This window comes from Phragmites australis, chromosome 1 (assembly GCF_958298935.1).
Source record: "Phragmites australis chromosome 1, lpPhrAust1.1, whole genome shotgun sequence".
In the NCBI taxonomy this organism is placed as follows: domain Eukaryota; kingdom Viridiplantae; phylum Streptophyta; class Magnoliopsida; order Poales; family Poaceae; genus Phragmites; species Phragmites australis.
Genome location: NC_084921.1, coordinates 55,512,648 through 55,532,591, shown reverse-complemented (window position 1 = coordinate 55,532,591; position 19,944 = coordinate 55,512,648). Strand labels below are relative to the sequence as shown.

Below are 19,944 nucleotides of genomic sequence, written 5' to 3'. Positions count from 1 at the left end.
GCCTATAAATACCCACCCATTTGGACCTCTCAGCATCTCTTGCCACCCTGTAGCAGCTCATACACTTGGTGTGTCATTTAGAAGCAAGAGAGAGAGCACTTGTGTCAATTCTAAGTTCTTAGTTGAAGATTAAGGACTTCTTTGAGTGCTTGATGAGTAACAAGTGTGCATCTAGCTGTTGTTTAGGCTTGGTCTTTGTCAAGTGAAGCTTGAGGCTTGTTACTCTTGGTGGTTGGCAACACCTAGATGGTCTTGGTGATCGGAGGATTTCTCGGTGAGCTCTTGAAGGAATTGTGGGAGCCCCGAGAAAAGATGATGTACTTGGTTTGATACCCACCAATCCGGAGATGGAGAAAGGGTAATCAAGAGGAAGCACTTGAGCCTTGGTGACTCAAGGGGGAGCTACATCCTTGGTGGATACTCCAACGAGGACTAGGGGGAAGTGCTAACTTCTCGAAACCTCGGGAAAAAATCGGTGTTCTCTTCTCCAACTATTTACTTTCCCGCATCTTACTTTGAGCATCGTTGCTATTGCAAGTTCTTATTTAAGAATTCTCTCTCTGGGTCATTTTGCTTAAATTAGTTATATTGTCCTAGTTTAAATCCCATAGTCGCATTCCATTTTAGTTTTATTTGCTTAAGCAGTAGAAGTTTTAATTAATATCCCAATTCACCTCCCCTCTTGGACTATTCGATCCTTTCAACAGCCAGGAGATCCCGATGGTTTAAATCACTAGAGTGGTGGTTCACTTATTAATCAAAGGGCTTGGATTACCTGGTTGTAACGCCGTTGTATATATACAAAGCATTCCCCTCTTTAATCAGTCATCGTAATCACCCGACTCCTTATGACAGTATTTCATTTCAATTCAATCGATCAGGGGCTCGGTCACCTGCTACCTTTGTCCCGATGCATATGCATGCGAACGTGTCCATAATCCAACGCTAACAGACTTGTAACAATACTGGAATTAATACACAGACCGACCGAGAGAATATAGCAAGGATTTGGGGATTATGGGAGGGAATTTAGACTGGGATGAGAAATTAGCTAGGACTGGAAAATAGATGAGAGTAACATTGAGGAGAGAGAGTTCAATCCGGTTCAAATTACAGCTTCTGATCTAATTTCCTCAATGTTGGATCACTACCGGATTACTCAAGTGTGGTGGCAACTGACGCTGTATGATCTTGCAAAGTCCAAGGCAGGAGATCATATGTGGTAGATACCACGACATCAATTGTCACAGCGCCGTACAGTTTAGCCACGCAGCTAAATATTATGGTAGCATGCAAAAAGATCTATTTTCAAAATTTGTTTTTTTGTAGACTATGTTTTAAAAAAAACAAAATGTAAAATCTACATGGATCGAACCACCATAGTTGACCTCACCCACAGACAGTTACTGACTTTTTCAGTCCCCAGGAGGATGAAACTAGCTTTTCCAGAGGAAAGCATATTGGAGTACCAGTGAGACAATAAAATGATCAGAGCAACTCCGCTCAAAGTAAGGAATACATTGGGGCTATCCCATGAATCCAGAGATGCCAAGCTTGTCAGCGACATTGTACATTACCAGATCATTCCACACTGGTCCGAACAATCGCTCACCTCCAACAATAAAAGTCGTGGCCCAGGTGATCAGAACCACAGAGAAGGCGGTAAAGCCAATCGCGGATCGCACAACATCTGCACAGGATATTCACGTGTGTAAGAAACTGCAAATGACAATGCCATCACAGGATGTAATGGCATCTAACCAAGATAAGAGAGGGTAGGAGTTAAGCTAGTAAGAAAAGAAGTAAAAGAATAGAAAACTGGTGATGATAACATAATACTTATTTCCCAAAACCCTAAGCGCGATAACCATGGAAGCAAAATGAATATAATATGCAGGCAAGTTGGAAAATGGCTGTCATGTGAACTTAAATAGCCCCAAAGAGCTTCTAGTTGAGATATTTTCTTCTTTCTGTTTAACTTTCAGTTTACAAAGAAATACCAACCTTGTAAATGGCATATCCAACCAACAAACAACTAGAGATCAACCACACTGTTTAGCCCATGTGAGAACTATAGCTCTAAAAGATCAGACAGCTATTCTCAAGAGGTGTAAGCAAGTTAAAGTTAGTTTTTTACATGAAAAAGAATTAGATTTACCGCTAATCTCCATAAGGAAATATCATGGTGAACCTAGTAATAACTATTAGCATATATAACTATGCCACCGAGAAGCCTCAAATTGGTTAAAAGTTCAAGCAATGGGTGTCCTCAGTATTGTCACTACAAGAAACTCAAAACCTTTTTCTGTAGTATCTTCCAAAAATTAGTTCAATATTTCTTTAAAATCTTTTCCAAGGATAAGAACATACTGAATGGCAGATATTTGATTTCATAGATCTACTGAATTGTGCATGATGATGCAAACATAATGCTGCTTTCCAAGCAATTATCAATTACAAAGCATGGCCATATAACAGCTATCCTAATTACTTAGTACAGTACAAGCTGTCAAACTGGAAGAAAACAAGCACGAACACAGGAAGTTCTGTGCCGTCCAACCGGGGCAGCATTTTCTGAGCCAGCTTAATTTCCGACTAAATGTAACTCACTCTTTTCCCAAGTGATGTTCCAACTCATTGTACACTTTGTGAGTCAGGACTACTTAGAATGTGCTTTCGTAGACTAAATCGTAATGTCAAGATACAACAAATGTTCCCCTGAAGGCTGAAATAAAGATCATACTCCAACACCAGCCTCCAGTTTCAACACAAAAAATTTTACACCGATCCAACTCATAGATTCATACCAAGACCAATTAATCTCTGAAGAATCACTACAACTACAATTTGCATAAAGTTAAGAGTAATGGAAATATTTCAGCATCCAACATCATAAGAGAATCACTAAAGATGTCAATTTCAACGCAAGACGGGCCAATTCGCAAAAGACGACGTCGACAGGTCAAGAGCAGCTCAAACCACCAACTCATCACATATTAGCATTACGAGAATATCAGATCTTTTACACGATAACGAAAAGATGAGAAGAGGGGGTCTCAGTCTCACAGGGGCGGATGGGGGCGAAGGCGGCGGGGGAGGAGCCGGCCGGGGAGCGGAGGACGGGCCAAAAGTAGCAGCAGTTGATGGCCCAGAGGAAGGGGAGGCACGCAAACCCCCACAGGAAGAAGCGCCGAGCGTGGCCCTCCGCCTCCTCCAGCGGCAGCCCCAGGGGGCCGTCCACCGTCGCCCAGACCGCCGGCGGAGGCCGGAAGCGGGGGGCGCCGGAGGATGGACGGCGGCCGGCGGCGGACGGACGGGGGAGGAGGCCGGACTCCTCGTCTTCGGGCACTCCTGCAACCCTCGCCTCCATTGCTGGCTTTTCCTTTTCTTTTGTGTCGTTGTTGCTTGGTACCCCAGTTACCCTTTTTCAGGTTTTCCGATCACGTGCGCGGACGAGTCTCGCTCTGAAAAAAGAATCAATCGACAAACTGAACTGAAAAAAGAATCAATCAACAAATTGAAGCAAAAAATCAAATGAAAAAGAAAAAAGTTCCAATTGGAAAAAAGTTTCAAGTTTCAGTTTGAGAAAAGTTTCAACTTAAGAAAAAATCCAAGTCATCAGTTTCAATTTGAAAAAAAAAATCGTGCCAAAAGTTCCAATTCGAGAAAAGTTTTAAGCCTAAATCTAGAAAAGTTTGAAGCCATTCAACAAAATGTTTCGATTTCACCAAAGAAAAAATTACCAGAAAAATCAAAAATAGAAAATAAAAAAGAAGGGTTTACCTTCCCTTCCCGCCGGTGTGTCTCCTCCACTTCTCCGGCAACGGCGACGCAAGGGTTGGCACAGTGCGAGTTGCTCACCCTCCAGCGCCCGCCGATGGCACGAGGTCTGGCGCTAGGCAAAGATCCGGCCGGCCGCAGGGTGGACCGGCTGTGGGGAGGAGTTCCAACGACAGATGGAGAGCGATAGAGGTTGGGAGGAGGTCCGACGGCCAGGCAGAGTTCAGAGGCACCCAGAGAGAGGACGAGGAAGGGGAAATCTTTCCGCGGCGAAGGGCAGGGCATGTGCAGTTGGTATGAAAACTCATTGGTTTGATTTTGGAAAGCTAGACATTTACATATACTCTATCCATTTTTCAATACTTATCACTTTTGACTAAACATGCATACCAAGACATACTAAAGATAGTATAAATTTTAAATGTGAAATGACAAAAATACCTTAGAAACTAGCTAAAATATTCTAGAACCTAACGTAAATAAATGGATAAGAGATATTTTGTAGGAATAAAATTAGAAATTAAGTTAAAAAAATGTGAAGTGATAAGTATTTAAAAACAAATAAAATGATCAAAAGTGGTAAGTATTGAAAAACGAAATTTTTCGTATGCATAATATACTTACTACTTGATTCAGGGGCGAAGCAACAACAACCTACCTGAAATGCACCGGCATCGAGAAAAAAAAAATCTTAGATATTAGTAATTCAATTTCACCTCTTATCCACCAACTAATCTTAAGTATGTGTACCATCTAAATTTATATACGTTGAAGTGTGCACTTAGTTTTGGAGCTCTTGCTTCGCCCCTGCTGCTTTGATTTGATTGTTGCACAAAATTGTACGATGACATCTATCGAGAAACAGATGGAGTAGTGTCAAAATCTGGGCTAATGTTTGTTCAGAACCCAGAAGCACTGCCGTCGTCAACTTCAAAAGGTAATACAAAGTTTATAATCGAATCAGTGGTACAACAACTTTGAATCTTCTCGCTTTCAATTTCTTCCCTTTTCGACTCACGTGGAGACCATGGTTGAACGGCACATTGCCTCGACCGTCTTCGTAGTGGCATATACATGCAACGCAACACTGCATCCCGACCTGACTGAAGTCTGAACATGGCATATCGGCATGGCGTTGTCCAGGGATTGATCGTGTGCAGTCACCTCGAAGGTCTCCGTGATCGTGAGCCCATCATATTCTCTCGTAGTCGAGCTTGTCCGACTGAAAATAATAATCATAATTAGGCCAGTGTTTTCCTAATGATTCCACTTATTCAGACAATACCCTCTGTTCGCGGTTGATTTCAGTACCTTAATCACCAAGTGGTAGCACTAATATGCGACCTCGAACTACCAAAGGGAACTAATCTACTACTGAAATCTATTTATTCAGACGGGCAAATTAAATCATCTGAGAACGTACGCTAGAAGAATGTTAAAGTGTTCAAAGCTTGTAGCCATATATACCTTGATGAGCATGTAAGTTGGTAGCCATGCCGGTGGTGTCGGAATCCCCACCCACGCGATCTGCGGAGGAGGATTCATGAACACGAAAATTCCACTAGGCCTTATCATCGAGAGGTAAGTTGATCTGGAAATAGAGGGAACGAAAGAAAAAAAAAGAAGAAGCTTGAATCAGCTGGAAGTGACTTACCAGGGCGTATTCTCCGGTTTCAAAGACTCTTATGTCCAAAACCTGCACTTGTTGGTAGAAAACAGAAAGGGAAGATGACGACTAATGAGCAAAGAAACACTAGCTGCATGCCGTGTTGATGGTTGATTAGCGCACTGAACTGAAGGAAATGTTTCCCGGGACAATATGCGTGTATAGCAGTGATGAGATAACTAGCGATCGAGTCTGAAAGTTGATTATTAGCAATGCCAGCAATATGATATTTATGCATGATTGCGAGAATTAGCAGAACTGATTATATTACCTCGCCGCGGTCTTGGTATATGTAGTCTAGCCCCTTGTAAAAGGGTGGATGTCCCACTGACAGGTACTGAAAAAGAATACATCATGCACAACAGTCAGCAAAGTCTACAAGCATCAATCAGGAAAAAAATAACTAAAAGGCAGTGATGGATGAAGAGTTGAACCCACATTGATGCTGTTCAAGTACTTGTCTTTGTCGACACGCACAATCTGCCCTTTCTTCACTGCATGCATACAAGGGAAGGATCGAGAGTTCAGTTCATCAAGGGCGTGATGGAATTTACGGTTCTGCTATCCGTCTACCCGGTGTGTGTGTGTGTGTCGGAGAACATCGTGAGCGCGAGCGTCTTGCTTACTCGAGTAGACTGGCTTCTTCTTCAGTATCTTCTTGGGCGCTGGCGCTGGCGAGGCAGCGCCATCCCCGGCCGCGGCTGGTTTGGGAGCAGCCGGCTTCTCCTCCCCGGCCGGCTCGGCGGCGGCGGCAGAGGCCCTGACAGGAGCGGCGCATCGACGCCGGGCCGATGACGTCCCTCTCGCCGTTGGGATTAATGCCGGCGGGGACGTGCGCGGGAAGAGGGCCCGAGGCGTCGCGGCGAGAGCTTCCATGGCGAGAGTTTGCTCAGCTTGGTTGGCGCGAGCCAAGTGCCACACGAATTGCACCGCGGCGGATAAGGCGACGGGACGCGACGCGCGCGCAAATTGGATTGGGCCACGCACAGGCCCACGGAGTAGTAGTTAAAATATAAAAATAAAAAATCTGGGTGGGGAGGAGGCGGGCTCCATTGGATTATTGGATTGGGAAGGAGGAGGAAGAAGACCGACAATTGTGGTTGCTTAACCTGCAATATTTCATCATTAAAAAGAAATCCGAAATCATACATAGCAGCACAGAGGGTCTGTTTGGTTGGTGTCCTTGTCAAGATGCGTGAGCAAAATAGCTGTCTGCTCAGGTATAAGGAGCTTGCCTGCTCAGGCACAAGAAGAAAGAAGATGTTCGGTAGAACAGAGAGAGGACTTAGGGCCTGTTTGTTTCAGCTAGAGATTCTGAAAAGCAGTTTATAAAAGCTGGATTGTGAAAAGCTGGATTGTGAAAAGCTGGATTATGAAAAGCTTTTAGACTGTAGATTCTAAAAAAATTTAATGGACAGTTTAGTAAAATAAACTTTCACAATCTATCAAAAGCTAAGAAAAACCAGTTTCTCAGATTCTCACAATTCAACCAACAGATTTTAAAAAGCTATAACTAAAATCTGCCTGTTTGTTTCAGCTTCAGATTATAAAAGCTGAAAGCCAGAATCCGAAGCTGAAACAAACAGGGTCTAGGCGCTCGAACTCTTGAGCCTGAGCTCGTTGCCCGAGTCCGGCAGCATATTGGGGCACCAATCAAACACTACTTGGGAGCTCTCAGGAACAAGCTCAGACCAGGTAAATTTGACAGGGCAGCAACCAACAAAGCTCAGAGTCTTTTGTCCTTTCCTTTCGAGCCAACGTGCAATTAAAGCATATTCTGTAGTTTTTGGGATATGGAAAGGGTGCACTGATTTGTTTTAGCGGCTGCTTTCACTGATATGGAAAGAGTGTAATAAACAAAGGCAAGTGGTACGAAAAGGTTGCACTGATTTTATGTTTTACTAGTACAAGCGTGCAAGGTTGCAGTCATCGTCTGGTTTTGCTGCTGTACCTGCCTTCAACGGCGACTGATTCCAGAATGCACTGATTGAATATCTGAGCGGGGCCGACCTAGGTGGGACCACGCCGGGCCCACCAATAAGCCAGACGATGGCAGACGCGGTTATGGGGGGAGGGACCACACGGGCAGAGGGAGTGAGGACGCGCGCGTTCGCTGACTCGTGGGACCCGTTTTGAACCTGCGGCAGCGAAAAGTCCGCAGACATGTGGGCCCGGTCTGCGTCAACAAAAAAGTTTTTTTCGAATGAAGGGTTAAAAGGCCCCTCGCCTTGGTCGTGGGCGTGAAGCCCAACTTCCCCACACGCCCTGACCCGCTCCCCGCGTCCCGCCCCTGACGAATGGGCCACTCGGCGTCCCGGGCCAATGCAAGCGCCGGCGGCGAGCCGCTGCCCTCGCGCTTCGCGCGCTTCAGGCGCCGCCTCCGCCACCGCCACCGCAGCGCTGGTGAAGACTCGGGGTCGGAGAAGGCCGTCGCCGCCGACGACTTCGCCGGCATCGCGCGCATCCGGATAGTCAAGGTACTGCCCTCGGCCACTCCGTCACTTTCCATGGCTCGCTTGTCGTTGGGCGGGCGGAATTGGTAGATTTGGTCGTGATTAACTCTCTCTCTCTCTCTCTCTCTCTCTCTCTCTCTCTCTCTCTCTGTGTGTGTGTGTGTGTGTGTTGTTCGATTCGGTTGGTGTGCCAGGCGGATATGCAGTTCAAGGACAAGTTCTTCGCGTGCCTGTCGCTGGGGGAACGCACGTACCGCACCGAGACGTCCGACAAGTGCGTCATTTTTGCATCCCATCCCTTTGCTTCTTTCTATGTTGTCCCAGTGCTGCTCTAAACTGTTCTCGATCGATGTGCAATAGTTACTAATTTCACACTCTCACATGTCTGAGCCCTCTAGTTTAGACGGCCGGGATAGCAAGTTATTAGGCAACTTCTCGAGTTAAGTTCTTGTACACTTTGCGTGCTTGCATAAAGTGCTTAGGTTGCGAAGCTAGCACCCTATCTTATAATAATTACTGATGAGTACTAGCAGTACAAGATTAACATTGATGTTTTGGCGATGACAACCTGTTTAGTATACGGCGAAAAATCCTGACTTATTTTGTAACAGCCAGTTCCCGATTTCAATGATAACCATCAATAAAACAGTACCTTTTTCTCGTCTTGAGAGACCACAATGCAAGGACTCTCAGAAAGATAGTATGCTTTACTAGTTAAATATAAAATACCACAGCTACTTCATATTGTGAATTGCATCTTCTTTCCTTCCTTCCGGCTTGTAATGTATTTTATTCGCATATTGAGACACGTCTAATACCTTTTTTTTTCCGTTTCCAATCTACGAACATTTTTTTGTTGCAGTACTCACAGGCCCGTATGGAACTCAGTGAGTAAGCTGCAAGTTTTCTCTGTGCTGCTTCTGAATGTTATTGTTAGATTTCTGGTGCATCTAGTTCAGCATTATTATGATAATGTTGATAAATTTTCAGGAAAAGAAAGTTATAGTAGAAACAAACGGACCTCATATTGCACGTATATCTGTTTTTGAGGTATGCTTCCCTTGCATTAGCTAAAAGTAAAGTCTTCGAGCCTAACTGTATTATTTTATGCTGTAAGCGTTTCATGTACAATGCTTCCATAAGCAAATTATTGGTGAACAGCTTCGGAAGAACATGTATTGATGGAAGTATAAGTCAAACTAAAATTGCTATACAGTGCCGTTACATGCTTTCTACATTTTCGCAGACTAACCGATTTTCCAAGAATACTTTGGTGGGTTACTGTGAAGTTGATCTCTATGAAATGCTTACTAAGGTAACCCTGTTCTTCATCTTAGTCATGAATTATATTTTTCTCTCTATCCATGCTGTTTCTTATTTTCTACTGAAGAGACACATGTGCTCTTCAGTCCAGTAGGTTGTAGTACCTTTTTGCAAGAGAAAATCCTATGGGGTGCTTTGTGTTTATTGAGTAGCACAATGTAGAGTATCTGAATTCAAATTTATATGTATATGCACAGCATATCTGCCCCATCTGTTGATGACTTAAGACTAGAAGCGTTCTGTTCCTTTGGAATGTAGATCTTATGTTCCATAATAGACAAGTTCACAGTGATTTAAAACTATCTGGTGGACCTGAACTTGATTTTTCAATTGTTCTTTTGAAAGGGTTGAATTTTCAATTGTTATGACTGAAATTTCCCATGTCAGGACTTAGACGAACACTCTGTGGACCTTTCTCTGTTGGACCCATCATCACCCAATACTACCGTGGGTAGCATATCCATCTCCTGTTACATCGAAGTAACTGCTCTTGTTTATTTATTTTATCATCAGAACTCACGGAGCATCGTCCAAGTACTAATTTTTTTGTCCACTGGCTCTGTTGCAGGATCCTGTTGAAACAGAACAAAGCTTTGCCCATCGTGTCTTAGCTATAGTGGTATTCTTTTAATACTGATACTATGTCTTCATATATAATTAGAACTTAATATTCATGTCACTTGAAGAATGGAGCATGCCAAAGTTTTGTATGCTGTTTTTGATTAATTGTGCGCGTTTGATGTTTGGATGTAATAGCTGTAGAGCTGCAACAAGTGAGTGCATTGGTACTTCAGCATTTCTCAGCATTGCATGGACTATTTGGGCAGCATAACCAAAATCTCTTCAATAATTTGAAGAGTATTGTTTACCGCTTGTCAGGAAATTCAATTCTGCTGCTTTGATAGTCTGAAATTTTAACTAGGCACCATTTCCTCCTATTATAGAACATGAAACTAAGTTCATGTGAGACAAACTGAACTTTTAGTATCCTAGTGTAAGATGGCATGAGTAGATATAAAAATATGTTTATTCAGAACTGTTAAACTAAGGAGTGTATGGTAATGCCGCGGCAGAATTGTAAAGAAGAATCTATTGGGGTGTGATGGACTGATGGTTTTGTAGTAAACATCATTTGGAACTTCTACTCATTCATTTCTTCCTTGTTTCTTTTCCAACCTGCTTTTATGAAATGAATGTGTGTTTATGCATTATTTTATACCTTATTTACTGCTGTTGCGCCTCTTTTAGTTTTGTTATTGTTGTTGCCATTACTAAGCAGCCAAAGCAAAGCAGTATTCTTTAATGTACAGCACTCATCAGTCACCTGAACATAGCTGTATGCTTTCGAATATGCAGCTTGCCATTTTCGCATTACAATTATTCCCTTTATTTCTTTGTATTCCACCCTGCAAGGCATAACATTGCTCGTGCTACAACAGGACTACAATGAAGATGGAACACTTTCCTTATCTGAATTCTCAGACTTGATGAAAGCTTTTGGTAATAAACTAGCAGTTACAAAGGTTTGATTTTATTCCATTAACTTGGGGATTATGTTCCTTGTTGTATTCAGTCCCTTATGCTGAGTGTATCTTATTAATTTCTTTCATACATTAGATTGAAGAGCTTTTTCGCCAAGCGGATAAAAATGGTGATGGCATAGTTGACATAGATGAACTGGCAGCCCTACTGGCTGATCAACAAGAAAAGTAACACATTTCTACTTCATTTTTTTAATTGTTGATTAGCTCTAAAATGTAGCAGTATCATCGATTATGCTGCCCTTTTTTCAGAGAACCACTTATAAGTAACTGTCCTGTCTGTGGTGAAGTTCTCGGAAAATATGATAACATAAACGATATGATACATATGACACTTTGCTTTGATGAGGGAACTGGTAATCAGATTATGACTGGTGGATTTCTAACCGATAAGCAGGCTTCATATGGGTAAGATGATTCATTTATTAATGAGTCTGAGTGTCTGGCTGCTGCCATTTCCCCCCTGTTTGCTATGAAATGTCATGCAAATATGAGCAAGTTATTCTATGGTCATATAGTTGTCATGTGCAGGTGGATGTTCAAGCTCAGTGAATGGGCACATTTTTCCACATATGATGTTGGTTTGCACTCCGGCTCTACAGCTTCACATATTCTGGTGTGTATCAGTTACTCCATTAGTTAGATTAACTTAAAGTTGTAAGTGAAGGAAGATATGCCAATTGCATTGCTCCTTTCTTTCATTAAATCAACGCTGTAATATAAGGTTTTCGACCGGCGAACAAAGAGAATAGTTGAAGAGGTTATTGATGGAAAGATTGTGTTGTCCATGAGGGCTTTATACCAATCAAAAGTAGGGCTCACTCTTATCAATACAGGTATGTTGGAACAATACAATCTTAGTTTGTGTCATATTTCCCATTAATGATTTATGTAATCACATCTTGAGTAGGTACACTAGATAGATTCATTCAAAATTATCTGAATTTCCTTCATTTGTAAACATGCAACAGCGTAATCATACTGAAGAATGCTGGTTTGTGAATAGAACAAGAAACTAACTGTTCGATCACCAATTACAATCTTGCATTTAAACAGGATGATCTAAAATTGTGTGAGCTACTTAAGAAACCAGCGTACAAAAGTCATTGAAAGATGTTGGATTTAGGACTCTAGTGTCTTTATGAAAATTAGGATATCTGATATTTACACTTATCACAACAATTTTTTTTCTTTTCTAGAGTTGGTCTAGTGGTCTTTATCACGACCTGATATGTGCACCTTTCTCTAGACTGATACCTTCGGTGTAATTGCTATTTTTATCATGCAGGTGTTAAAGATCTCTTGAAGAACCTATCTGAGAAGCAAGGAAAAAAGATGAACTCGCCGGAATCTGCCAAAGATATTCCCAAGTTCGTTGAGTTGTTTAAGGTGTGGAGTATGGAGACTATGGACTGAACCTTTTGTCTTACTCATTCTTGATAAAGAACATGCACATGATTTACAACCTAACGAAACCTAGAGAGTATATGATGTCAAAATATTCTGTGGTCAGATTTCCATAAATAGTACTTTTAAGAAGTTTTGTAATGTTTCCCTAGCATAACTGTATCTTGTGCCTTCAAATCACGCGTGGTCAGATATGTATAGAATATGTGCTACGTGAAGAGGAACTTTGTTTTAAACAACTTTTGGAGTAATTCCAAGCAGGGTTTGTGATCCTGGAAGTCTATACTGGTTATTGAAGGTCTGTTTTCGGAAACAAGAGTCTAGACACCAACAACAACAACAACAACAACAATGCCTTTGTCCCAAGTAAGTTGGGGTAGGCTAAAGATGAAACCCACAAGATCCAACTAAAAAGATGATGAGAAAACACTAATAATAATGATAATAATAAAAATAATAATGAGAAAACACTAATAATAATAATAATAATAAGAGTGAAATATAGTAAAAGTAATAACAATACAAGGAGACTGATGCAGAAAAAGCAGTAAAAGAGTCTAGAAACCACAAAAGCAGAAAAACAACAGACTACATTTTTTATTTTTCCTATTCAGTGGCTAAGTTTTAATTTAGATTAAGTCCTTAGAGGTAATGCAGAATTCTAAATGTCTTCTGAAACATGTTTGCATGTGCAGTCTTCATTTCTGATTCTTTCAGCTTAACTGTGTAGTTTGAATCCTGACGGCTCAGTTTGTTCAATGTATGAGTATCATCGTCAGTAGTTTGACCGTCTCTACTAATTCTTGCTAAATGCTAGCCATTTGGTCTTATTGTTTATGTTTTGATCCATTTTGTTGATCATCATCCGAAATTCTGAATGCATGGCAAACATTTGCATTTTATATAAAACCACCGTTGTCAACCTAGATTTTCATTATATATAACTGCAGGATCAAATTAATATGGATGAGGTCAAGGACCCTATCGAAAGTTTTAAGGTTAGTAATGCCAGCTTCCATATTTATTGACTTACGGTCGCCTCCCTTTTTTTTAAGTTTCTATGTCTGTGCGGATATTATCATTGTAGTCAGTTTGTTTGTTCACTGCAACACATCCTAATAATGTTGAGAATTCAAGTGAAGTGAATTACTAATTAGATTCCTTATCATAGGAAAGTAATCAAATATTTATGGAAAGAGATAATCTTGATTGGGAAGAAGGCTTCCAAATCCTTGCTACATTAACGTGCATGAACAGTAGTGCTGCAGTAACAGCGGCCATAACAGTTATTGCCTTACTTATCTTGTTGCACAGTAGCTAGGCTGTACTTGCATGAGTCTATTCATATTTTCTCAAAAGTTTACCAATGTGACAATATGTTCGACATACTAATATCTTTGAGGAATGCTGGACTGTTGTCGATGCACTCCTAGCCTTGTTGACTTTTCTTTATGAATTTCTCAGGGCTTGTTTGGACTTGTGAATTGGACCCATTCCCTTCAGGTTGGTGGGAGAAGGAATTAATTTCCCTAACAATCGGAAGGGATTTGGTCTAATTCATGCATATCCAAAGAAGCCCTCATGGAGGGTCACCTTGTTCTGCTTTAGGCTTATGGTCATATTATATTTGAGAGGTGCTTCAATGCTCTCCCTGTTATCTTGTCTGTTGGGCTTCTTATAATACTAAATGTTTTTGGAATGAAGCAGTAGACATTGATTGGATGTCACATTTGTTGCACTGAATTACTTGTTCTTTGCAGACTTTTAACGAATTTTTCATAAGAGGACTAAAGCCTGGCGCCAGACCAATTGCATACAGTGATCACGACAGTATTGCTACCTGTGCTGCTGATAGCCGTTTAATGGCTTTCAGTTCCATTGATGAGAGCACAAGACTTTGGATCAAGGTAAAGGCATTAATTGACTAATTTTGATTAAATCAGAAAATCACTACATTAGAGATTTAAGTTCCTTATAAAAACCTAAGTACTTGCAATAAATGGAGGCCAGTATATTCTTGAACCAATTTAATCTCACTAAAACTGATGTCTATTTCATATGATATGTCCTGATTTTTCCTTACAGTTGCATGGTAAAGGGGAAACAGTCATGTCCACTATATATGTCCCATGTCATCTTATATAGGAATGCTTACCACATTAGTCCCAGTGTGCCACACTGTGAGCAGTAATGTACAGTGCTTTGCCTGTTAACTTCTAGCTGGTCTTCAGTGCCCGTCATCTTCCGTTAGCCATTAAATCAAGGGCATGGTTACAAACAAACAAGAATCCTAGCATCCTATGAATCAAAGCATATAGCCGGTAGCTTTCCTATGCCAAGGTGAAGGATTGTATACTGTTGCATTTGGGCCTTTCAGGAGTATGGCGCTTTTGAAGTGATGTCTATGGGATAGGTTGATTGCTTTACTTGTACTTTCAGGATACTGTAAAGGTAGCATGATTCTCAAGGTGAAGATAAATCTATATACCAGGGTAACATGAATAGGACTGCAGCATTTATTGATGATTACATTATCATTACTCAAATGTTGTAATCAAGTAACTGTTACCATATTACGAGTGATGGGACATGGTCATGTAAGCACAACATGATCCTTCTTATGGTAGAGTGTTTAGTTGAAGTCTCATTGTAGTATGTCTTCTGTTCCTAGGGCCGCAAATTTTCAGTTGAGGGTCTCGTAGGACCGGATGTGCACTCGAATGCTTTAAGCAATGGATCGTTGGTCATTTTTCGGCTTGCACCTCAGGTACAGCTTTTAATCTCCTTGTTAAGAAAAAAAAAAGAATCCTCACTTATTAATACTGGTTTCATATGTGTCTATGTATTTGGTTCCTAAAGGCTCAATGTTTTGTTGAAAACATACTATGCAATTATTTATCTTACATTTTTTGTAATATGCAGGATTACCATAGGTTTCATGTACCAGTCTCCGGAACCGTGGAGAAATTTGTGGAGATTCCTGGATGCCTGTATACGGTATAGAATACTTATATTGGCATGCTTTAATGCCTGTGTGTGGAAAGGGATGTGTTTCTGTTTCTGTTCTCTTTGTACCATTTCTCAGCATCTGACTGACACTGGTATCTTTTCATTCGATAGGTCAATCCCATCGCTGTGAATAGTAAGTATTGCAATGTATTCACGGAGAATAAAAGAGTTATCGCAATGATATCAACTTCCGAGTTTGGAAAGGTTTGAATTTGTGTTCTTGTCCCTTATATATTACCGGGCACCCACTTTCAATCGTGAGCTCTTAAATCTTTGGGATCAGTAGGACCATCACCAGAGGCTACCACTTACCAGTAGAATTTGTCAAGATCCGTTTGTGAAATGCTTGTTTTATCAGCATATCTCTGCATATTTATTTTTGGAGCATCAAGAATGTCAAAGCACATTGCTTGATTCACTCGTTTGTGCTTTCCATTTCCTTGGGATGAACTAATGAACTCAAAACAGCATGGAGCTTTGCCAGTAGCTTGCTTACCTGACCCTTACTCACCATGCAATGTTTTTTTTCTGATGGCATGGTTCAGGTAGCATTTGTTGCCATTGGAGCAACCATGGTAGGAAGCATCACGTTCTTAAAAAATGAGGGTGACTACGTCCACAAAGGAGATGAGGTTTTTCTTCATGCATTATCCCTTACTATATTGTAAGAATCCTGATGCTCGTGTTAATGTGTAAAATTATCTGATTCATCTTTTTTGTTCTCTTCCAGTTTGGGTATTTCTCCTTTGGAGGGAGCACAGTGATATGCATCTTCGAGAAGGTTTGCTCATCCCCGTTTGCTAACAAACTGTGTTTTTTTATATAAAAAAATCGAAGTCACCCATGCATACAGATTCTGAAGCCAAATTATTGCAAATTTTTTTGACTTTTTATGGTAGGATGCGATACAATTTGATGCTGATCTTGTGGCCAACACTGGAAGGTCGCTCGAAACCCTTGTTTCTGTTGGCATGACTCTGGGCGTCTCCAAAAGGAACAAGGAGCTGCAAGTCCCTGAGTTGCAGAAATGTTCGCTTGAGTGAAGCGCGCCACGGTACAGAGCTGTAAAATTCATATAGTTTGCAGGCACAAGGAAATAGTAGGAAGTATTCGCGACCACTAGTTGCAATTATTATTTTCACGTTAGCTTCGTAATATTGCTATTTCAATGAAAGGCTCACTGCTGGATCTCATTTTCCTGGAGCAAACTTAATTATGAGAAGCAGGTTGATATATTTTCTAGTGAAATTTGAGCCGCATGACTGACGAACAATTTCATCAGATGCACGAATAGTTTAGCTTCAAATATAAGTTGACACCCTGTTGTCGGGAAAAAAAAAATCGTGTGCGTAGTTTTCCCCCAGTGGATCTGTCGTACGTTACCCCCCAGAAAAATTATAGCGAACAAGTGAGCGTGAACGTCGAGGCCGATTTCTACCGTCCGAGTGGAGCCCACCCAAGTCAACTGAACGAACGAACACCCGGGGCCCGGGGGGGCCAAAAACCGGCCAGCGAGATAAAAAAAAAATAAAAGAGAAAACCAAAATCTGGCCGAGTGGAGATGCGGGGGATCGAACCCCGTGCCTCTCGCATGCAAAGCGAGCGCTCTACCATTTGAGCTACATCCCCTGTCTGCCTGTTATTTTATATAGCCTAATCGATGAGCCAATTCAACATGATTTATGCTTTGGAACTTGTGGAGACAAGGTTTTTGGCAAAATTATTCACTTCGTTAAAATAGTATCCAAGTAAGGCTTCAATTGCGTCATTGGTTAAGGACAGATTACTCCAGTCAGGTATGGCCAGGGAAAAAAACCCGATATGCTCCTATATTTCTCTCGGGTAAACACCTACAACGCAGGCTAAGGCTCATCACTGCACAAGTCTTTCCTTTCATGCTGTGGCAATCTGTAATATACAAAATGGGTCATGTTTATCTTCCAAGACTCAACCTAGAACAATTGTACAGGTCATCACCAGTAATCCCCACAAGAACAAGAACCACCTCTGAAGTGATGGGAGCGAATTGGATGTCTCAAGATTATTTCTCTGCTCGCAGTCCTTGATATCAATTTCATAGTCGAGTGGCAGTCACGGCAAACTCTCAAGTTCTTCATTACTCGTACAGGAGCTGATTCTGGCAAATGAATCATTCCAAATGCCACAGCTAGTTTTTCACTGTGGCAACCCACCAAAATTTGCTCCCTGCTAGAGATGTCATTTGACTCCGTCCTAACATTACCACCGATTGCCAACTTTTCTATCCTGGAAAGCATCTCTGCCAGTTTTCTGTATATTGCATTGCTCTCTGCATGGGACCTGTCACCGGCAACAAAAGAGTGAACTCCAGACCTTAGCTCAATCCAACTAAAACCAGGTTCCTTCTTTTCACCTCGCTCTTTCATCAGATCTCTAGTTTTTGAAGCTAAGGAAAGCTCCCCAGCATCCAGGTACATGTTGTAAAGGATTACATAGGATGCCGAGGAAGTGGGCTCCAGCTCCATTATCCGATCCGCAACAAGTTGACCTCTCTCCATATCTCCATGAATACGACATGAGGCCAGCAAAGACCGCCAAACAGCAGGGTCATCAAGGAAGACCGAATCCCTTATAAAAGCCTCAGCATCAGCTAGCCTCCCAGCTCGTCCAAGGAGATCGACAACACAAGTGCAATGCTTTATGGTTGGACTAAACCCATATTCCTTATTCATAATTTCATAATACCTGCATGAGATCATCAAAGGAGATGGACATATGAGGCATGCATAACAAAGAAAGTTTGATGTGCAGTTGAATGAATGATCTGACTTGAAAGATATGACAAAGGCTTACTTGAGTCCCTCGTCAACCAATCCTCCATGACTACATGCAGTAAGGACACCGAGAAAAGTAATTTCATTAGGCGCCACTTTTGCATCCATCATTTCATTGAAAATGCGTAAAGGGTCCCTTGCACAACCATGCTGCGCATGGCTTGATATCACTGCAGACCAAGAGACAACATCACGTGATTCCATTTCCTAAAACCTCAGAGTTGCATCGTCAACATCCCCTGACCTAGCATACATATGTATGCATGAATTCCCCGTGACAGTGAACCGATCAAAACCAGATTTTGTGGTGAGGCACTGGATCTGCTCACCAGTCTTTGCAACAGCCAAACTGGCACAAGCATTCATCACGCTCGATATAGTGAAAAGATCAGGTTTCAATCCACAACATGATGATTCTTGGAACAATCTCAGTGCCTTCTCAAAAAGCTCATTCTGAACACACCCTGAAATCATTGATGTCCAGGTGACAATGTCTTCCTTAGGAAGAGATCTGAAACACCTGTATCCATCTTCCATGCAACCAGAGCTGGAGTACAAGTCGATGAGTGCACTCCCAATAAAGCCATCGCCTTGGAAACTGTGTTTGAGCACTTGTGCATGTAGTTGTTTCCCGAATTCAACTCCCTAGCCAAGTTACACGCCCGTAGAACACTTGAGAATGTGAACTCAGTAGGTTGCATCCCTCGGCTCTGCATTTCTGAATACAGACTTAATGCTTCTCTTGTGACTTCCTTGCCAACTGCAGCTTCGTCCCAACAGAATCCTGCAATCATTGCATTGAAAACAATCACATTTGGGTCTTGCACCGACTTGAAAAGCACAACAGCATTGCTCAAGGCGCCTTTCTTAGCATACATGACGATCATCGCGCTTGCAAGAAACACGTCTCTGTCCAAACCAGCCTTCACCACGCATCCATGAACTGCCAATGCAATGTGCCCTCCAATATCACCACCGCAAGAGCAACACTTGATGATGCTCCCAAGCGCGAACGAATTCAAACCCATACCGCACCTGCTCATCAGACCGAACACCCTCAGCATCTCCCCGTGCGCACCGGAACGGACGTACCCCGAGACCAGTGAGTTCCAGGAGACATCGTCGTGCTCATCGGCGACGTTAAACACCCGCCTCGCCTCTTCCATCTCGCCGCACCTGGCGTACATGCTGATAAGCGAGTTGGACACAAACATCCCCTTGGCGAGACCTTCAAGAACGGCCAGCGCGTGCACGGCCTTGCCAGTGCTCACGTCGCCCGCCCGCTAGCACGCGGCCAGCGCGGCCGCGTAGGTGAACCGGTCGACCTTGACCCCCGCACCCCGCGCGCGCGCGAAGGCCCTCAGGGACTGCTCGGCGAAGCCGGCGCGGGAGTAGGCGTCGATGAGGAGGTTGAACGAGACAGCGTTGCGTCGGGGCATTTCGTCGAGCAGGCGGCGGGCCGGGAGGGGCCCCCGAGGCGGCAGTAGGCGGCGAGGAGGGAGTTGCGGAGGAAGAGGGAGGCGGCCGGGTGGGCGCGCGCGATGTGGGCGTGCACGGCGGCAACGTGTGGCAGGTCGGCGCAGAAGCGGAGCAGGTGGAGGTAGAAGGCGTCCATGGACGCAACGCGAACGACGGTGGCATCTCAGCCTCCGTCTCCGCAAGGGAGAGGAGAGGCGGGAGAGGTTTCAAAAACTGCCATGCATTTGGGTCCAGTTTGAGGCCGATAGCGTTTATTGACGACCGTCTATTCACTCCGGTCCAACGCTTCCCTCTTAAGAAAAGTATGCTCGGTGGCTGGCGAGGCGACGAGCGACGGCGCCGGCGAGACAACTTCAACTCAAAACAAGTTGGGACCCATCTCTCGCCCGAGTACGTGACGCCATACCGAGAAGACTAGCAAACGCCGCGACAGACAAGGAACATACGCGCATTGTCTGTCCAGGCTCATGAGT

At 42.8% G+C, this 19,944-nt stretch overlaps 3 protein-coding genes, 1 non-coding gene and 1 pseudogene across 4 annotated transcripts; 1 reads left to right on the top strand and 4 right to left on the bottom strand.

The window, feature by feature from the left end:
* Positions 1 to 1,407: 1,407 nt before the first annotated feature.
* LOC133929082 (probable gamma-secretase subunit PEN-2) lies at positions 1,408 to 3,932 on the bottom strand. The gene is made up of 3 exons (XM_062375681.1): positions 3,784 to 3,932; positions 3,067 to 3,464; positions 1,408 to 1,690 (listed from the first exon to the last, which is right to left on the bottom strand). Exons 2-3 carry the CDS (start codon positions 3,368 to 3,370, stop codon positions 1,527 to 1,529), a joined length of 468 nt encoding a protein of 155 aa, XP_062231665.1. The 5' UTR covers positions 3,371 to 3,464; positions 3,784 to 3,932; the 3' UTR covers positions 1,408 to 1,526.
* Positions 3,933 to 4,651: 719 nt separating this feature from the next.
* LOC133929073 (NAD(P)H-quinone oxidoreductase subunit O, chloroplastic-like) lies at positions 4,652 to 6,513 on the bottom strand. Its single transcript, XM_062375669.1, has 6 exons — positions 6,073 to 6,513; positions 5,885 to 5,940; positions 5,718 to 5,783; positions 5,435 to 5,476; positions 5,248 to 5,307; positions 4,652 to 5,002 (listed from the first exon to the last, which is right to left on the bottom strand). The coding sequence occupies exons 1-6, from the start codon at positions 6,320 to 6,322 to the stop codon at positions 4,973 to 4,975; spliced, it is 504 nt and encodes a 167-aa protein (XP_062231653.1). The 5' UTR covers positions 6,323 to 6,513; the 3' UTR covers positions 4,652 to 4,972.
* A 1,162-nt stretch (positions 6,514 to 7,675) lies between these two features.
* Positions 7,676 to 16,372, top strand: LOC133929062 (phosphatidylserine decarboxylase proenzyme 2-like). The gene is made up of 21 exons (XM_062375658.1): positions 7,676 to 7,923; positions 8,094 to 8,173; positions 8,762 to 8,786; positions 8,890 to 8,949; positions 9,146 to 9,214; positions 9,610 to 9,702; positions 9,791 to 9,841; positions 10,662 to 10,745; positions 10,840 to 10,931; positions 11,016 to 11,171; positions 11,295 to 11,379; positions 11,488 to 11,599; positions 12,052 to 12,152; positions 13,121 to 13,168; positions 13,931 to 14,077; positions 14,842 to 14,937; positions 15,093 to 15,167; positions 15,291 to 15,383; positions 15,725 to 15,811; positions 15,910 to 15,960; positions 16,079 to 16,372. The coding sequence occupies exons 1-21, from the start codon at positions 7,744 to 7,746 to the stop codon at positions 16,220 to 16,222; spliced, it is 1,929 nt and encodes a 642-aa protein (XP_062231642.1). The 5' UTR covers positions 7,676 to 7,743; the 3' UTR covers positions 16,223 to 16,372.
* Positions 16,373 to 16,735: 363 nt separating this feature from the next.
* On the bottom strand, positions 16,736 to 16,808 carry TRNAA-UGC (transfer RNA alanine (anticodon UGC)). The gene has a single exon. It is a non-coding gene; the product is annotated as a tRNA-Ala (tRNA).
* Positions 16,809 to 17,055: 247 nt separating this feature from the next.
* Positions 17,056 to 19,906, bottom strand: LOC133929041 (pentatricopeptide repeat-containing protein At3g13880-like; annotated as a pseudogene).
* Positions 19,907 to 19,944: the final 38 nt, after the last annotated feature.